This window comes from Lynx rufus, unplaced genomic scaffold, assembly GCF_022079265.1.
Source record: "Lynx rufus isolate CCGP_SWC_20201006 ecotype Redwood Valley unplaced genomic scaffold, mLynRuf1.p SCAF_38, whole genome shotgun sequence".
In the NCBI taxonomy this organism is placed as follows: Eukaryota; Metazoa; Chordata; class Mammalia; order Carnivora; family Felidae; genus Lynx; species Lynx rufus.
In genome coordinates this window covers 2,584,740-2,601,022 of record NW_025814854.1, presented here as the reverse complement: position 1 = coordinate 2,601,022, position 16,283 = coordinate 2,584,740, and the positions used below count along the sequence as shown (strand labels likewise).

The window sequence follows — 16,283 nt, the reverse complement described above, 5'->3', positions numbered from 1 at the left end:
TGATCGCTCGGAGGGGCTCCAGGAAACCCACACTTCTACGCGCACACCGTTCCTAAGACGAACACACCGGAAGTGAACCGCTCACGGCGCTGTGCCTTGTGCCTCCAACGCACACGTGTGGGGTGGTGGTTCTGCGTTAGAATGCCCACAACTACCTCACTGCTCTTGTTCTTCCAAGGACCGCGTTCCTGAGACAGAACCCACATACCATAGCATTCACCCTTTCAGAACGTACAACTTAGTGTCATTAAGTGCGTTGACGGTGTTGTGCGACCCACACCACCTGATTCCAGAACTTTGCATCACCGCAGAAGAAGCCCTGTCCCGTGGGCAGGCGTGTGCAGCACCTCTGGATTTGTCTGCGGGTTTGCGCCCTTTCTGGACGTTTCACGTGAATGCCCCTCGCGTCCGGCTTCGTCCGCTTAGCCCCGTGTCTCCAGGGTTGTTCCGTGTGATAGAATATGCCAGAACTCCAGCCCCTTTTGTGGGCTAGTGATGATACCCATTGAGTGGATGCCACACCCTGTTTATCTGTTCATCACGGACATGTGGGTCGTTCCACATCGCTTGTCTGTTATGAATAATGCTTCCGTGAACGTTTGTGTACAGGTTTTTGTGTGGACATAATATTTTCATTTCTTTTGGGTTTACACCTAGAAACGGAATTGCCGGGTCATATGGCGACTCTGTCTGACTTTTGGATGAACTGCTGAACTGTTCCAAAGCAGCCGACCCATTTTACTTACATTTCCACCGCAGCGCGTGAAGGTTCCAATTTCTTGTCTGCGCTTGTCCACACTTGTTATTATCTGTAATTGGCGTAAAGTGGTGTCTTGATTTGTATTTTAGTCTGTATTTTCCTAGTGACCAGTGGTATCATTTTTTCGTGTGTTTGTTGGCCATAGAAATATCCGTTCAGATCCTTTGACCATTTTCAGTCGGATAGTTTGTTTTGAGTTGTAAAAATTCTTTATCTGTTCTGGATGCCGGATCCTTATATCGTGTGCCAATACCTTCTCCCATTCTGTCTCACTTCCTCAATAGTGCCCTTAGAAGCACTAAGTTGTTACTTTTGATAACATCCAGGATCTGTTTTTTCTTTTGTTTCTTGTGCTTCTGGTGTGCTGTCTAAGCAGCATGGTCTGATCCAAGGTCATGATATGCCCCTACGTTTTCTTCTAAGTGTCCTTATCGGGTTAGCTCTTAAATTCAGGTCAGTTTTGTTTTGAGTTAGTTTTGTATATGGCGTGAGGTAGGGGCCCAACTTTGTCCTTTTGTGTGTGGAGAAGATTATTCTTTCCGACCCACTGAATTATCTTAACACCTTTGCTGATTGTCGGTTGGCCATAAATGTATGAATTTATTTCCGGATTCTCAGTTCTGTTCCACTGACCTATATGTCCTTATGCCAGTGCTGCAGTGTCTTGATTAGTGTAGCTTGGTGGTAAGTTTTGAAACCTGAAAGTGAGTCCTCCCTCCAGTTTTGTTCTTTTTCAAGACTGTTTGGCTGGCCTGGGTCCCTTGCATTTCCAAATGCGTCTTAGGGTCAGCTTGTTAGTTTCTGCCAAAAAAAAAAAGGCAGCTGAGATTTTGATAGAGGTTTTGTTGGATCTAGGGGTCACTATACTTAATACCTAGCCGTGTGGCTTATGCACTCGGGGTCTCATGATCGTTAGGCTCTTCCCCAGCTTCTTTTAGCAACGTTTTGTCAGTGTCCACATTTTGCACTCATTTTGTTAAATGTGTTCTCAAGTATTTTATTCTTTTTAATGCTGTTGCAAATGGAACTTTTTCTGAATTTCATTTTAGATTGTTCTCAATTTATAGAAACTCAACTGAATTTTGTATGGTTTTGTAGCCTGAAACTTTGCTCAACTCGGTTAATTCCAATAGATTAGCACGTGCGTGCAGATTTCTAAGGATTTTCTCAACACACAGTCACATCATCTGCAAACAAAATGCTTCCTTTTCAGTTTGGATGCTTTCGTTTTTTTCTTTTGCCTAACTGCTTTGGCAAAGTAGAAGCCTCGAGTACAGTGTCGAGTAGCAGTGGTGACAGTGGACATCCTCACCTTGTTCCTGGGCTTGGGGAGGAAGTTTTCAGAGTCTCACCCCATGGTACGGTGTGGGCTGTGGGCTTTTGAAGATGGTTTTTGCCAGGCTGAGAAAGTGACCTTCTAATTCTACTCTGTCAGGTGTTTTTGTCTTGAGAAGACGTTGCATCTGTCCGATGTCCATCCATCTGTCTCTACGGAAACGATCATGTGGCTTTTGTCCTTTATTCTGATGATACGGTTTATTATGTTAGTTGGTTTTTGTACGTTGAACCACTCTTGGCTTTCATGGGATAAATCCCACTTGGTCGTGATAATTCTTTTTTTTTTTTTTTTTAATTTTTTTTTTCAACGTTTATTTTTGGGACAGAGAGAGACAGAGCATGAACGGCAGAGCATGAACGGGGGAGGGGCAGAGAGAGAGGGAGACACAGAATCGGAAACAGGCTCCAGGCTCCGAGCCATCAGCCCAGAGCCCGACGCGGGGCTCGAACTCACGGACCGCGAGATCGTGACCTGGCTGAAGTCGGACGCTTAACCGACTGCGCCACCCAGGCGCCCCTTTTATAGCTGCATTTGGTTTGCTAGTATTCTGTGATTCCATTGACCTATTGTGCTAGTACTTTGTTAAGGACTTTTGTGTCTGTATTCATAAGAGATATCAGTGTGTATTTCGTCTTGTGCTGTCTTTGTCTGGCTTTCGTACCAGAGTACTACTGGCCTCATAGGTTGAATTGGGAAGTGTTCCTTCCTCTCCTGCTTTTTTGGGAACAATTTATGGAAGATTTGTGTTAATTCGTTAAGCATTTGGTAGAATTTGCCAGTAAAGTCATTTGGTCCTGGGCTTTTCCTTGTGAGAAGTTGTTTTTTCTTAATTAACTGATTATCTTCATTTATTATAGATCTGTTTAGATTTTCTGTTCTTCCTTGAGTCAGTTTCAGTAGCTTTTTTTTTTTTTCCTTAACGTTTATTTTTGAGAGACAGCGAGAGACAGAGCATGAGCAGGGGAGGGGCAGAGAGAGGGAGAGACAGAATCTGAAGCAAGTCCAGGCTCTGAGCTTTCAGCACAGAGCCCGACGCGGGGCTCGAACCCAGGAACCGTGAGATCATGACCTGAACCAAAGTCAGACGCTTAACCGACTGAGCCACCCAGGCTCCCCAGTTTTAGTAGCTTCTGTATTTTTAGGAATGTGTCCATTTCACCTAGGTTTTTTATTGTAATTTGTTGATCTCAGTGGTTCATACTATTCCTTTACAGCCCTTTTTATTTCTGTAAGTGTGGTGGTAACATCTATTCTTTCATTCCTGATTTTAGAAAATTGTCCTCTCTCTCTCTCAAGTTTTTTGGCCAGTCTAGCTAAAGGCTTACCAATTTTACTATCTGTTCAAAACCCAGCTTTTGGTTTTGTTGATTTTTTTTATTTTTTCATTGTTTCATTATTTTCTACTCTTTTATTTATTTCGGGTTGCTTTGGGCTTAGTTTTCTCTCTAGTTACTTAAGATAGGTGATTAGCTTACTGATTTGAGGTCTAGCTTCTTTTTCATTAGGTGTCTACATCTGGAAGTTTCCATCTAGGTGCTGCTTTAGCTTATCGTGTAAGTTGTGTGTGCTCTGCCTCGTCTTTATCTCCAAGTATTTTCTCATTTTTCTTGTGATTTAAGAGTTGGTTTAATTTCCACATACTTGTTAATTTCCCAATGTTTTTCTGTTACTTAATTTCTGATTTCATTCCACGTAGCCAAAGAACACATCATGTATGGTTTCACTCCTTTAGGACTTATTTTGTGTATGCGCGACCCTGGAGAATGTTCCACATGCACTTGAGAAACTATTCTGTTGTTGGGTGTCGTGTAGACACATGTTAGGTTGAGTTGGTTCGTAGTGTTGCTTACCTCCCCTCTCTCCTTGTTGGCCTTCAGCCCAGTTGTTCTACCCACTATTGAAAGTGGGGGATTGCGGTCTCCAGCCATTCCTGTCCAGTTGTTTCTCCTTTCACTTCTGTTGGTTTTGCTTCATGTGTTTTGGGGCTCTGTTGTTAAGTGCATATATGCTTATACTATTATTTCTTCCTGATATACTGACCCTTTTGTAACACAGCCTTCTCTGTCTCTAACAGCTTTTGTCTCTAAGTCTCTTTTTGTGTGATATCAGTACGCCTTCTGGTTGTTGTTTGCGTGGTACATCTTTATCTGATCCTAACGTGCTCCTTATAGGTGGCATGTAGCTAATTGTGGCTTTTCATTTGTTCTGCCGATCTCTGCACTTATAGTGCAGTTTACTCCATTTACCTTTAATGTAATTACGATAAGAAAGATTTACATCTGTCACCTTTCAGCTTTTCTACACATCTTTTTATCTCTCTTTTCCCCATTGTCCTTCTCTTGTATGTTGGATGGACGTTCACTTAATCCCCCTGTGCCTTTCACTGGGTGTTTGTTTTTGTGTTGGGGGCAATTTTTTAGTGGTTGCTCTGGAACCTTCAGAGTGAACGACTGAATATGGTCTAGTTTGGATTCATACCAACTTAATTTCAGGAGCATTTGCTCTAACATAAGTCTGTTCCCTCCCAGCTTCTTTGTGCCATTTTTTGTCGTACAAATTACGTGTTGATAGATTGTGAGCCCGTCAGCATAGTTTTGTGATTATCGCTTTATGCAGCTCTTTTGACTCAGATGGGAAAAGAAAACGTTTACAATCAAAAATACATTCATTCTGTCTGCCCTTTGGCTGCGTGGTTGCCTTTACCGGCACTCTGTGTTTCTTCTTGTGGATTTGACTAGTGTCTCTCACTTTAGCCTGAAGGGCTCCCTGCAGTTATTTCCTGTAGGAGACGTCTGCTGGCAGTGAATTCTCCCCATTTTTGTTTATCTGGAATGTTTTCTTCTTCGCTTCTGAAGAATGGCTTTGCCGGATTTTGAAATCTTGGTAATAGTCTTTCTCTTCTAACACTTTGTGTCATCTCACTGCCTTCTGGCACCCATGGTTTCTCACAAGAAGCCAGTGTTCACCTTCTAGAAGATGCCATGTACACAACAGGTTGGGGCTTCTCCCTGTTGCTTCCAAGGTACTCCTTGTCGTTGACTTTTGACAGTTTGATTGTGTGTCTTTGCTTGTGTCGTCTTTGAGATTGGTCGAGCTTCTTGGATTTAGAGGTGGTTTTTCATCAAATTTGGGAGGTGTGGGGCCATTTGTTCTTCTCCTGCCTCTTTCTCTCTCGCCTGTCACTGGACTCCCCTTATGTGTGTGTCAGCTGGTTGATGTCTCTCTGGTCCCTGAGGCCCTGTTCATTTCTCTTCATTCTTTTTTCTGCTCCTCAGAATGAACCTGTTGATCTGTTTTCAAGATCACAGATTCCTTTTCCAACAAAAATCTAATGTTTAGTTGCTCTAATGAATTTTTCATTTCACCTATACTTTCTGAGCCCAGAATTTCTATTTGTTTTTTTTTTTCTATAATGTCTTTCTTTTTACCAATATTCTCTATTTGGTGAAACGCCATTCTCATTTTCATTCTTTATACGTGTCTTCCTTTAATTCTTTGAACATATTTATAATAACCGATTTACAACATTTGTCTAACAAGTTCCACATCTGGGCTTATTCAGGGACAGTTTCCATTGAGTGCTTCTGTCCCTGTGTATGGGCCACACTTTCCCGATACCTTATGTGTCATAATTTTTCTGTTGAAAATTAGACATTTTAGATAATACAACATGACAACTCTGGAAATCAGATCCTCCCCCCTCCCCCCCACATTTGTTGTCGCTGTTTGTTTAATGTCCTTTCTGGACTAATTATGTAAATCTGTATTCTTTGTTATGCTTGGTCACTGGAGTCTCTGTGGTTAGCTTAGTGATCAGCTAATGATTGAACAGAGACTTCCTTAAATGCTTTGACCCAAGAAGTCTTGTGGTTTTGTAGACAAGCTGTGTGTGCATGTGGGGCTCACTTTGCTCAGCCAGTCAGTTCTCACCGAGAACTCATACTTCCTGCTTGTACAGGGCCTCGAGTTCAGCCGGAGGTGAGAGCTAGGTACTTCTCAGGTCTTCTGAGGTTTTTTTGGCCAGCCTCTCGTTTGCCCAAGCGCACGTTGCCTCTGTGGGCGGCCGCATCATTAAACAGCGCCGCTGATTGTTTGCCACAAACCCACACTCGGCCACTTGAGTCAGGCCAGAAAAAGACCAGCCTGGCGAATGGATTTTTTCCAGGCAGCAGCCAGACAGGTCAAATGGTGCCAGTTCTCTGAGGGGAGGGCTTCGGGGGGCTCCACACCTCGTCTTCACCTCCCAGTGACTGCCGGACTGATTCCCACAGCCGCTGTGGCTGTGAGGCTGCTGGGTTTAAAGGTCACACTGCAAAGCAGGAGAGGGACTGGGAATCGCCAACCTCCCACCATGACTCAGCCTATCGGTCCAGGTCTCTGGTTGATTTCCGGAGTCTTGAAAATGTTAGTTTTGGCCGTTTTCCCTCGGGTTCTGTGGCATTTTGAGCAGTCCCGACTTTGGGCAGGAAGGCCCTTCCTAGCCCTTGACCGTTCCCGGAGGTCCAGCACACGGCTTGCACACACGCATCCACGACAGCCACGGGTGTCTCTCTGGGCCCCCGGGATCACAAGTGCGGAGCCCCAGCGGTTGTGCAGCTGCTACTGTGCTAGTTGCCGTGGGACCGCTCCATTCGCTTTCCCAGTGGCAGCAGCCTGCGAAGACGCGGACTCCCGGAGCCCTGGGCATGCAGCGGTGGCGGCACCGGGTGCTTGCCCCATGGAGCAGTGGCACCTGGGAGTTCTGGTTGATGTGCCTCTTAGGGGGATGAGCTACTGGGCATTTCTCCTGTGGCAAAGTCCTGGTCGTTTCTCCTTTTCTGGGAGCTGGATGTCCATATCCTTTGCTCGTTTTCCTGTTGACTTACTAACTTGTGTGAGTTGTAGGAGCTCTTTATTAGTTAAGACAAGTAGCTCAGGGGCGCCTGGGTGGCTCAGTCAGTTAAGTGTCCGACTTCGGCTCAGGTCATGATCTCACGGTCCGTGAGTTCGAGCCCCGCGTCGGGCTCTGTGCTGACAGCTCAGGGCCTGGAGCCTGCTTTGGAGTCTGTGCCTCCCTCTCTCTCTGCCCCTCCCCCGTTCATGCTCTGTCTCTGTCTCAGAAATAAATAAACATTAAAAAAAAAACTAAAAAAAAAAAAAGACAAGTAGCTCAGTGTGATGAGCCTCGAGTATTTGCCGTCTGCCGATTCTGCGATCGCCGTTCGGCCGGGTGGATTTTGTGTGCCTTGCGTCTTCCCGACCTCTCCTGCCTCTTGTGTTTTGTGTCCCTTCCCCACTCAAGATTACATTAAAAAATGTTCCCACATTTCCCGGTACTTTTTTGGGCTTCATTTTCACATTTCGCTCACTGATCTGTCATTGGTTTTGATACAAAATACGAGCCCGGAAACCCAGTTTCCATTCCCAATAGGTGGCTGCTCGTGTCATCCATTTCTAACAAGCTGTCTCTTCTGCAGACGTGGAACACCGCCTTTCTCTTAGGTCGACACCCAGGGAAGACAGAACTCTCTTCTGTCCCGTCAGCCCGCCCGTTTATGTAGTACACCTGTTTTGATTACTGTGGCTTTGTCCTGCGTTTTTACGTCAGAGATGTCTTTCTGTCCGCTCTGAGGCAGTTAGAAAACGAGGGGTGCGCTGAGGGAGGAGGAGGGATTTTGTGAGACTTCACTCAGGCCTGAGTGCCTCTGTGTCTCATCTGGTGCTGCCTCTGCCGGAGTTTCCTGAAGGACAGGCCTGCGCGCTCGTGTGTTTCTAGCCGGTGGGAGAGCAGGCCCGCTGGCCTGGTGCAGCGCGGACGCCCGTGGCCGGCTGGGAGCCGGGCTGTGGTGACAGGCCCCGCGAAGGGGCTCCCAGCCCAGAGGGGCGAGGGCGGGGCCGTGGCACCTGCATACCTCAGCCCAGGAACGTGGTCCCGAAGGGCACTGCTGCCCCCGCCCGGGCCAGCCTGCAGAACAGCAGAGGGATGGCAGGAGGGACGACCGGCAGGGCCCAGGGAGCATCATTGCAGGGTCGCGGCCTCAGGACTGGGGTTGGACGGAGCTTACAGAAATGGCGTGTCACAGAACCGGCTGCGCAGAATGGGAAACCCCCGAGTGGCCCTGGCTTGTATGTGTGCCTATCAGGTGAGCGCCCCAAGCTGGTGAGAAGCCACCCACGGTGCCATTGGAGCCTCGTCTCTTCCCAGCACCAGTGCGTAGGACCTCCGTTCCCCAGACTACCTCTTGGCCCAAGTTGGCTGCTGGGGCTCCAGCCATCACAGGGTCTGGAGAAGGAAGGAGGCACGGTGGGGTGTTGCCTCCATTTTCTGTGAAGGGCCTTTCCGGGAACCCCTCTTGGGAAGGGAAGACACACACTGCTTGCATGGCCTTGGCCAGACTTGATCACATGGCAGCCCCTAGCTGCCCAGAAAGCAAGAAATGGGGATAAGCCTCCAGCTACCATTGGCCCGTGTCCGGGCAAGGGGGAGAATGTGCCCTCAGTAGGGCTGCTCTGAAGGGGCCATCAACAGGTGTGGGTGGGACGTGTGGGGGGTGGGGCCCTGGAATGGACCCGTGTCCCTCCACGTGACAGTGCCTACGTCCCTGAGAGTGACCTGCTTGACCCTCCCCTCCCTCCCCCCTCCCCCAGCTGGTGCCCCTGGTGCCCAGGCTGTCTGTCAGCCTTGCCCTCCCTATGTAAACGTCATTCCCTCCCGGAAGGAAGCCCCCCCCCCCCCCGCCATCCCTCGAATAGCCTAGGGAGACCCCTCTGAGCTGAGTGACACTTCACAGAGCCCTGTGAACCTCAAGTGACCCAGAGCAGAGACCTGGGGACTCCACATTGGGCCCTCAGGGGGCCACTTTGGGACGGGCGATGTGACAGATGAGGCTGGCTGATTGGGAGCGGGGGCGTGTGGTCACACGTGACTAACCGCGGGCAAGGGAGGAGGAGCGGGAGGGGCACGGGGACTGGTCGGGTGACAGCTCTAGACACGCCGGGGAGGCCTGTGAGGCTGAAGAGATGGCCCCTCTGCTGCGGGGCTGCGGTGTGGGGAGGGGACCACGTGGACGAGGGCACCGCGGCCCCACGGCCGGGGCGGCAGGGTGGGGAGTCAGGTGGGTCAGGGCGCACGGGCCACCAGCGTTTGCTGGAAGACGGTGGGGGGGCGGGGCGGGCACGGTCCCAGAGGGGGGGCGGAGCTGCGCTCAGGGTCGCCTCTGCGGGACTGCAGGTGGGGCGCGAGGGGTGCGTGGGGCCCGGGGTCCAGCAGAAGAACCGGCAGGCGGTGGGGCCAGGGCCGCGCGGGGCTGAAGGGGAGACGCGGGCGGAGACACCGAAGTGGACAGCGAGTGGAGACAGCTCTTTGGGTAACTCTGGCTTTGGGAGGGCAGCTGGACAGGGTCGGCTCGAAGGAGGGTGTGGACCCTAGAGCATGTTTGGACACCGCCTAGCAGAAAGAGTGGGTGAGGAGGGAGGGCGCAGGGGTCAGTCCGAGGTGGGCGGGGAGGGCACATGGCGGGATGGGAGGGTGGCCCGAGCCGGCAGTGGGGGCGAGGGGGCGGTGGGGGGTCACGGACAGAGGGAAATGAACACACTGGGGTGTGCCCGCTGGAGGGTGTGGCCAACAGCTGGGTGAGCCCACGGCCCCCGCGTGCCCAGCTGCGGGGGGGGGGGGGGGGAGGGGGGGGACGGAACAAAGATGGGCAAAGGAGCTGGGCAGGCAGGCAAGGAATGGGGCAACGCTGGAGGGTGCTATGCGGGGGTGGCCGGTCGGCTAGCGGCCCCCATATCCATCCACTCTCCCCTTTTCACTAGGAGTTGCCACCGGCTCTAAAAAACTACATTCCCCAGCCTCCCGTGGCAAGGAGCGGTCATGTGACCAAGCTCTGACCAATGAGTTGTGAGCAGCTGTGTTACATAGGCTTCTGGGAAAGCGCCTTAAAAGGAAAAGGGGTGTGCCCCTCTGCTCCTTTCCTTCCTGTTGGCTGCCTGGAATGGGGATGTGATGGCTGGAGCGTCACCCTCCATATGGATCTCTGAGGATGAGGACCCAGCCCAGGGAAGCTGTAGCAGATAGTGGGATGGAATAGGGCTTCCAAGGGCTCTTTGTAGGTGTCATGGCTGCCTGGGGCTGCCAGCGGCCAGATTTTCCTCACACAAAAGAAAATAACCTTTCAACTTGTGTTCTTTGGATTTTCTCTTTCATGCAGCCACAGCCAATCCCACCAGCAGGGGACCACAGAGCGCCAGCTGTGGGCTGGGCACGGAGGGAGACGAGGAGGGCTGGGTGGTGTGGGGAGTGGCCTCACGGGGAGGGAGCTCTGCGTCTGCCTGGGCTCGGCGGTTCCTGGGCAGGAGCCTGGGGGTCAGTGTGGTGAGCAGAGCCTCCCCAGCAAGGCCCTCAGGGAGGCCTGTATTCGTCTGGGCTCATACTTGCAGGGCCTGTGCCTTGCTGGACAGGAGACTCCTTCCAGGTGACGGAAGGTACGTGGGTGTGTTCTGGGATTACAGACGGCTGCGACTGCAGCCAGGACTGGTCCTCGGAGCTCGAGGAGGGGCCATCCCTCGGTGCACTCGGATCCCAGGACTGAGACAGCCCTTCCTGGCACTAACAGCGAAGTCAGCCCCCCCCCACCCCGTGGGGCAGGGGCAGTGCTGAGGAATCCGGAAAACCGCCTCTCCCCTCTGCCTCTAGCTCGGGCTGGGCGCGCTGGAGACGCGGTACCTGGGGTCTGCCTCGTCCCCTCCCTCTGAGGGCGGTGGAGCAGCAGACTCCACTGGGCTCAGCAGGTGGGCTTAGGGGAAGCAGGGGCTCCCTGGAGCGCGGACCCCACACCCTCTAGGTTGATAGGCTTGCCTCCTCTGGCCTGTCCTCCCGGCTCGGCTCGGCAGAAGCGGAGGCTGTGGCTTCCTGCCTTGGCCGCCCCTGAGCCCACTTGGGCTAAGTGCACCGCGATGCTGTGATTTGATTTCAGGCCAAGAGCCTTCTGGAGCTTTCTGGAGCTCTGGGTCTCCTCTGTCAGCTGCCTACACCCTGGGTGCCCAGGCCTCAGTGGTGAGACCAGGGGTGTCCCCACGTCCTCTCCCCTCTCCCGTTAGATTCAGCAGATTTGAGCCCCACTCCTGGGGCGTGCTGAGCTCGGCCAGTGGGAGAGCCCCCCTCTTGGGGCTGAGGGAGTCAGTCAGCAGGCTTACTTAGCGGAAAATCTCCTGGTGCCGGCGCTGTGCAGGTGGGGAGCAGGGGCGGGGGGGGGGTGGCAGGTGGGGTGGAGCCTGGGGCGTGGTGGGCAGGGTGGTCCCAGCTGCCCCTCAGCCGCCCTTTACCCACTAGTGATGGTGAAGCCAGTGGGGGGGCGCTCTCCTCACTCCTACCCAGGCAGGTGGGGGATCGCTGCCGCCCACCCCCACAGCGCCGTCTCGCTCGCAGCTCCAGCCTCGGCCGCCAGCCCTCCCCAAAGTGGACCGTGGCGGGCTGCCTGGCGCAGGGAAAAGTTGGGAGAGCTCAGCCGCCTCCTCGCAGGCGCAGGGGGGTGCTCGCCTAGACACGCGCCGCCGCGCCCTGGCTCCCTCTGCGGCGCCGGGCTCGGCGCGGACCAGCCCCACGGGCCCCACGGCGCCCCGGGTCCTGCCGCCCCTGCGGGCTCTTTCGCAGTCCCGGCGGGCCGGCGGCCTGCGGCCCCGTAGCCTCGGCTCTCGCGTCGGGCAGCCGCCCGCCCGGGGGCCGCCGCCTCTAGCCTCCCCGCGTCTCCGGGGCTCCAGGAACCCGCGTGGGGACCGCGACTGGAGGGGAACCCGCCAGTCGTTGGAGGAGAGGTGGCCGCGCCGGGCTGGAGCGCTGGACTCGTGCGGGCCGGGCTCGCGGTCCAGCTCGGCGCTCTCGGGCAAGTGTCTGGAGCCCGGCGCGCCCCAGCTTTCCTCCGCTGGGAAGCGACGGTGGAGCTCGTCCCTGCGGGGCCGGGGGAGGATGCGCCCAACACCCGCGGCCCCCGCCCCGCCCGGCTCCGTCCCGCCGGGCTTCCCGCACCCCTGAGGGCCCCCCAAGGCTCCACGGAGGTGGAAGGGGGGCGTCCCCGAAGCTAGAGGATCCGGGGTGGGGGAAGGGGAGACGCGGGGACGCGGGACTCTCGGACAGTAGCCTCAGTCGGCCAGCACCAAGCGCGCGCCTGTGGCGGAACCCAGACGCCCTCCGACCGCAGAGCTTGGCCACGGGACACCACGCCCGCGGGGAAACCGAGGCCTGAACGCGGCGCCTGGCGCAACAGCCCCCGAGGCGCCTCGGTCGCGCCAAGTACGCACAGACGGGACCGGACGGGACCGGCGCAAGGCAGCGCGGGAGCCTGAGGGACGCGGGTTCGGCCTCCTGCGGTTTATTGATTGAGTCAAGTTCAGCAAAGTGCTTCCGAGCGGGCCGAGCCCGGCCCCGACGCGAACAGTCGTTTATAAATTTAAAACTCTCCTGTAGCAACGGGCTATGTACAGAGTCCACGACCGAGGCCTTGCACGAGCGCGGCGGCGGGCGCCTCCCGGTCCCCGTCCGCCGCCGCGCTCACAGGTGCGGCGCGTAGAAGGCGGGCGCGCCGTAGGTCTGCGAGCCCAGCACGAAGGGCGACAGCACCGCCGGGCTCGACAGGAAGGGCAGCTGCGCGGCGCACACCAGGCCGCCGGGGCCGTGCGCCGGGTACCCGGCCGGGCCGTGCATGGCGAGCGGCGCGCCCATGGGCGGCGACGGGCTGAGCGGGCTGAGGCCGCCCGGCAGCCCCGCGCCCGGCCCCGCGCCCGGCCCCGCGGCCCCGCCGCCACCGGTCGGCGCGCTCGTGTCGGCGCCGGGGTTCTGCTTCTTCCACTTGGTGCGGCGGTTCTGGAACCAGATCTTCACCTGCGTCTCGGTGAGGCTCAGCGACAGCGCCAGGTTGAGGCGCTCGCACACCGACAGGTAGCGCGTCGCCTTGAATTTGTTCTCCAGCGCCACGAGCTGCTCGTAGGTGAAGGCGGTGCGCGCGCGCCGCGGCTTCCCGGACTTGGAGTCCGAGCCCGTGCGCTTCCGCTTGGGCTTGGCCGCGGCCGCGGCCGCGCCCTGCGGGGTCGTCCCCGCGCCCCCCGCCGCCGCCGCCGCCGCGACCCCCGGCGGGCCTGGGGCTCCGGGCGAGGTCCCGCGGGGGCCGGGGGCTGCAGCCTCGTCCACCGCGCCGGGGGGCGCCTCGGCCTCGGCCGCGCCCGGGCAGCCCGACCCGCGGGCCGCGAGGCCGCCGCCGCCGCCTCCCCGCGCCTCCTCCGCGCCGCGCGCAGTCCCGGCCTCGGGCGCCCCGTCGTCGTCGTCGTCGTCGTCGTCGGGCGCCTCGTCCCCGCTGTCCGCGCTCGGGCTGCGGCCGCCGCCGCCGCTGCTGTAGCCGCTGGCCTCGGCCTCCTCCGCCTTGTAGGGGTCGCCGGCGTCTGCGGGCGGGCGGGGAGCACAGCACAGTCAGGACGCGGCGCCCTCCCTCCCGCTCCCGCCCCGGGGAGGGTCCCCTTCTCTCCGCTCCCCCCCTCCTCTTCCCCTGGGCGCTTTCGTTCTCCCCCCCCCCTCCCCTCCCGCGCGCCCGGGGCGCCTCGCTATCCCTTCCTCGCTTGCTTCTCTCGAAGCTTCCCCTGCGCCGAGCCTCCCTGGCCGGGCCGGGCCGGGCCGGTTCCGCGCGCGGGGTTTACAGCGGAGTGAAGGCTCCGATCGATCCGCGGGGCAGATACAAACTTAATTAAACTCATTTTGTGTAATGTACAAACTAGTTAACGGCCATTTAATTTATTTCGGCGTAGATTACCCTCCAATTACGGAGAGGCGAGGGCCAGCCAATTACCCGGCATTTTAGAGCCTGCGGGCCAGAGGCGGCGGCGGTGGGGTTGGCGCCGCCTGCAAGGAGTGGGGGGCTCCTGGGGACCAGAACCGGCCGCCCTGGCCCCGATTCCACCTCAAGCCTCCTGGGCCTGGAACTTGGCAGCCGTCCTCCCCGCCGCGGAAACCCGGGTGGGTCGGGGTCCTGACCAGGAGGTCCGGTCCTGGGCGGTGGGGGTCCGGAGCCGGCGCTCAGTCGGGGGCGTGTCCCCGCTAGGCCCAGTCTGCGCGGCAGCAGGGCTCCTCCCAGCAGAGGCCCCTGAGGTGGCTGCATTTTGAGTCGCGGAAATTTGCAAGAAAGGGTCTGTCCTGGGCAGGCCCTGGGAGGGCATCCGCGCAGACTCCACCCCCACAGGTGGTGGTACCACCGACCGACCGTGAGAAAAGCCAGGCAGGTGCCCTACACAGTGCGGCCCAGTCGGCACCGAGGCCCCTGCTGTTGAGTCAGGTTGACATGGAGAACCCGGGAACAAACGTCAAATTCGGTACCAGCAGACTCCTCCAGGGCAACCGCAGAGGTTAGGTGGAAGTCGGCACGGCAGGTGGCCTGGCCCCCCAGCCACACCCCTTGGCGGGAGCAGGGGCTATCCCCTAGGGGACCCTGAGAGCACCTGGCCTTACAGCCCTGCCTTGTCCGGGGGAGATCTGAGGAGGGAGAGGGCCTGGCCTGGCTCCCTCCCTGAAGCTGCGAGAGCCAGGGCCTTCCGCTGGGATGGGCTCCCGATGCGGGTGCAGGCTCGGGGTGGAGACTCCCAGAACCCAGGCTAGGCCCAAAGCCCAGAGGGTTTCCCTCCGGCCGGCCTGGGCTTGCTCCCCCTCCATCTAGACCCCACCTGGAACCGGCAAAGCCAAGTACCTGAGGCCCCCATGCCCCAAGGCTGCGGCCCCAGCCCTGGCTGCCCTGCGCTCGCTCCCGTCCCTGCTCGGCGAGGGGCTGGGAAGTTGGAGGGAGAAAGGGCCGGAGGAGGGGGAACCAAAAGCAATCAGGAGCCGGTCGAATGCAATTCTCGATCAATAGCGGCCCCTAATAAGTGTAATAGGTTTTAATCGAGTAATTATCCGAATTTTGACCCTATAATTTAGATGTTCGGGGGGAGTTTGCAAGGTGCTTGAAAGAGATATGCATGCTGCCGTAATGGGATATCGACCGGGCCGGGGGCGCGGGCCGCCCCATTACCGGCCGCTTTCCGCCGCTAAGCACATTTCCCCTTAACTGTAATCGAAGGGATTTAATTGTTTTTCCAGAGATAACCAGCGTTTTGTCACAATTAGTCTGATTTGTCCCAAAAAAAAAAAAAAAAAAAAGGAGGAGGAGGAGGAAAGGGGGAGGAAGGGAGGCCTCGGGCAGCCGTGGTGGGGGCGGGGAGGTCACGGGCCCGCAGCCTCGCAGGCGCCCTCCTCCTCCGGCACCAACTACCTTCCGAGGCCGGCCCCGCGGCCCCGCGGCCCCGCAGCCCCGGGACCCGCTGGCGGAGCCATCCCGGGAGGCGCGGGGCGGCGCGGGCCCCGGAGTCCGGGTCGGACGGAGCCCCGCGCGCTGCGAACTTCGCACACCGCCCCGGCACCCGGCCGGCCAGGCGCGCCGAGGGGCCCAGGAGCGTGAACGCGTAGATGCGGCCCGTCCCCCCGCCCCCCGCACCCGGAGCGGGCCGTGTCCTACTCACGCGGCGGCTCAGCTCCGGTGGCGGCCCCAGCTCCTCCGGCGGCGGCGAGGGCGCGGCGCTCCAGGTCCTCTGAGCGCGGCGGGCGCCCTGGGGCGGAGGGGGCCGGGGCGCACGGGGCCGGAGCGCACGGGGCGCACGCGGCGGGGCCCAGAAGCACACAGCGGCGTCTCCTGCTGTTGAACTTGTTGGGGTCCAGAATGTCCAGCACCGAGAAGGACGTGGGGCGCGGCGGCGGGCCAGGCCGGGCCGCCCCGGCCCCTTCGGGCGCCGCGGGCACCGTGTCGCTGGCGGCGAGCGGCGGGGGTCCCGCGCGGGCGAAGGCGGGCAGCTCGGCGCGCCCGTCCATGGCGTCCCGGGCGGTGGCGGCGGCGGTGGCGGCGGGCGGTGCGGGCCCCGGGCCGGGCCCGGGCGGCGGCGGCGGCAGCGCCGGGCCGTCCCCGGGAGCCGCCGGGCCGCTCGCGCTCATGCCGGCCTCCCGCCGCTCCGGCCGCTCGGGCCCCGCCGGCTACTGGGCTCCCATCCCCGGCGGCCCCGGGCGCCGCCGCACGGCCCGGCGCAGGCGGCCTCGGCTCGGCTGGCTCTCGGCCGCTGCCGCCCGGCGCTGCCTCCGCCGCCGCCTCAGGCGCCCGCCGCGCCCGGCCCGCGCATTTATGGCGACCCCGCCGGCGGCGCCCA

General features: G+C 58.0%; 1 protein-coding gene across 1 annotated transcript; it reads right to left on the bottom strand.

Moving 5' to 3' along the window:
- Positions 1-12,624: 12,624 nt before the first annotated feature.
- NKX1-1 (NK1 homeobox 1) lies at positions 12,625-16,074 on the bottom strand. Its single transcript, XM_047094161.1, has 2 exons — positions 15,609-16,074; positions 12,625-13,508 (listed from the first exon to the last, which is right to left on the bottom strand). Exons 1-2 carry the CDS (start codon positions 16,072-16,074, stop codon positions 12,625-12,627), a joined length of 1,350 nt encoding a protein of 449 aa, XP_046950117.1.
- Between the last annotated feature and the right edge of the window lie 209 nt (positions 16,075-16,283).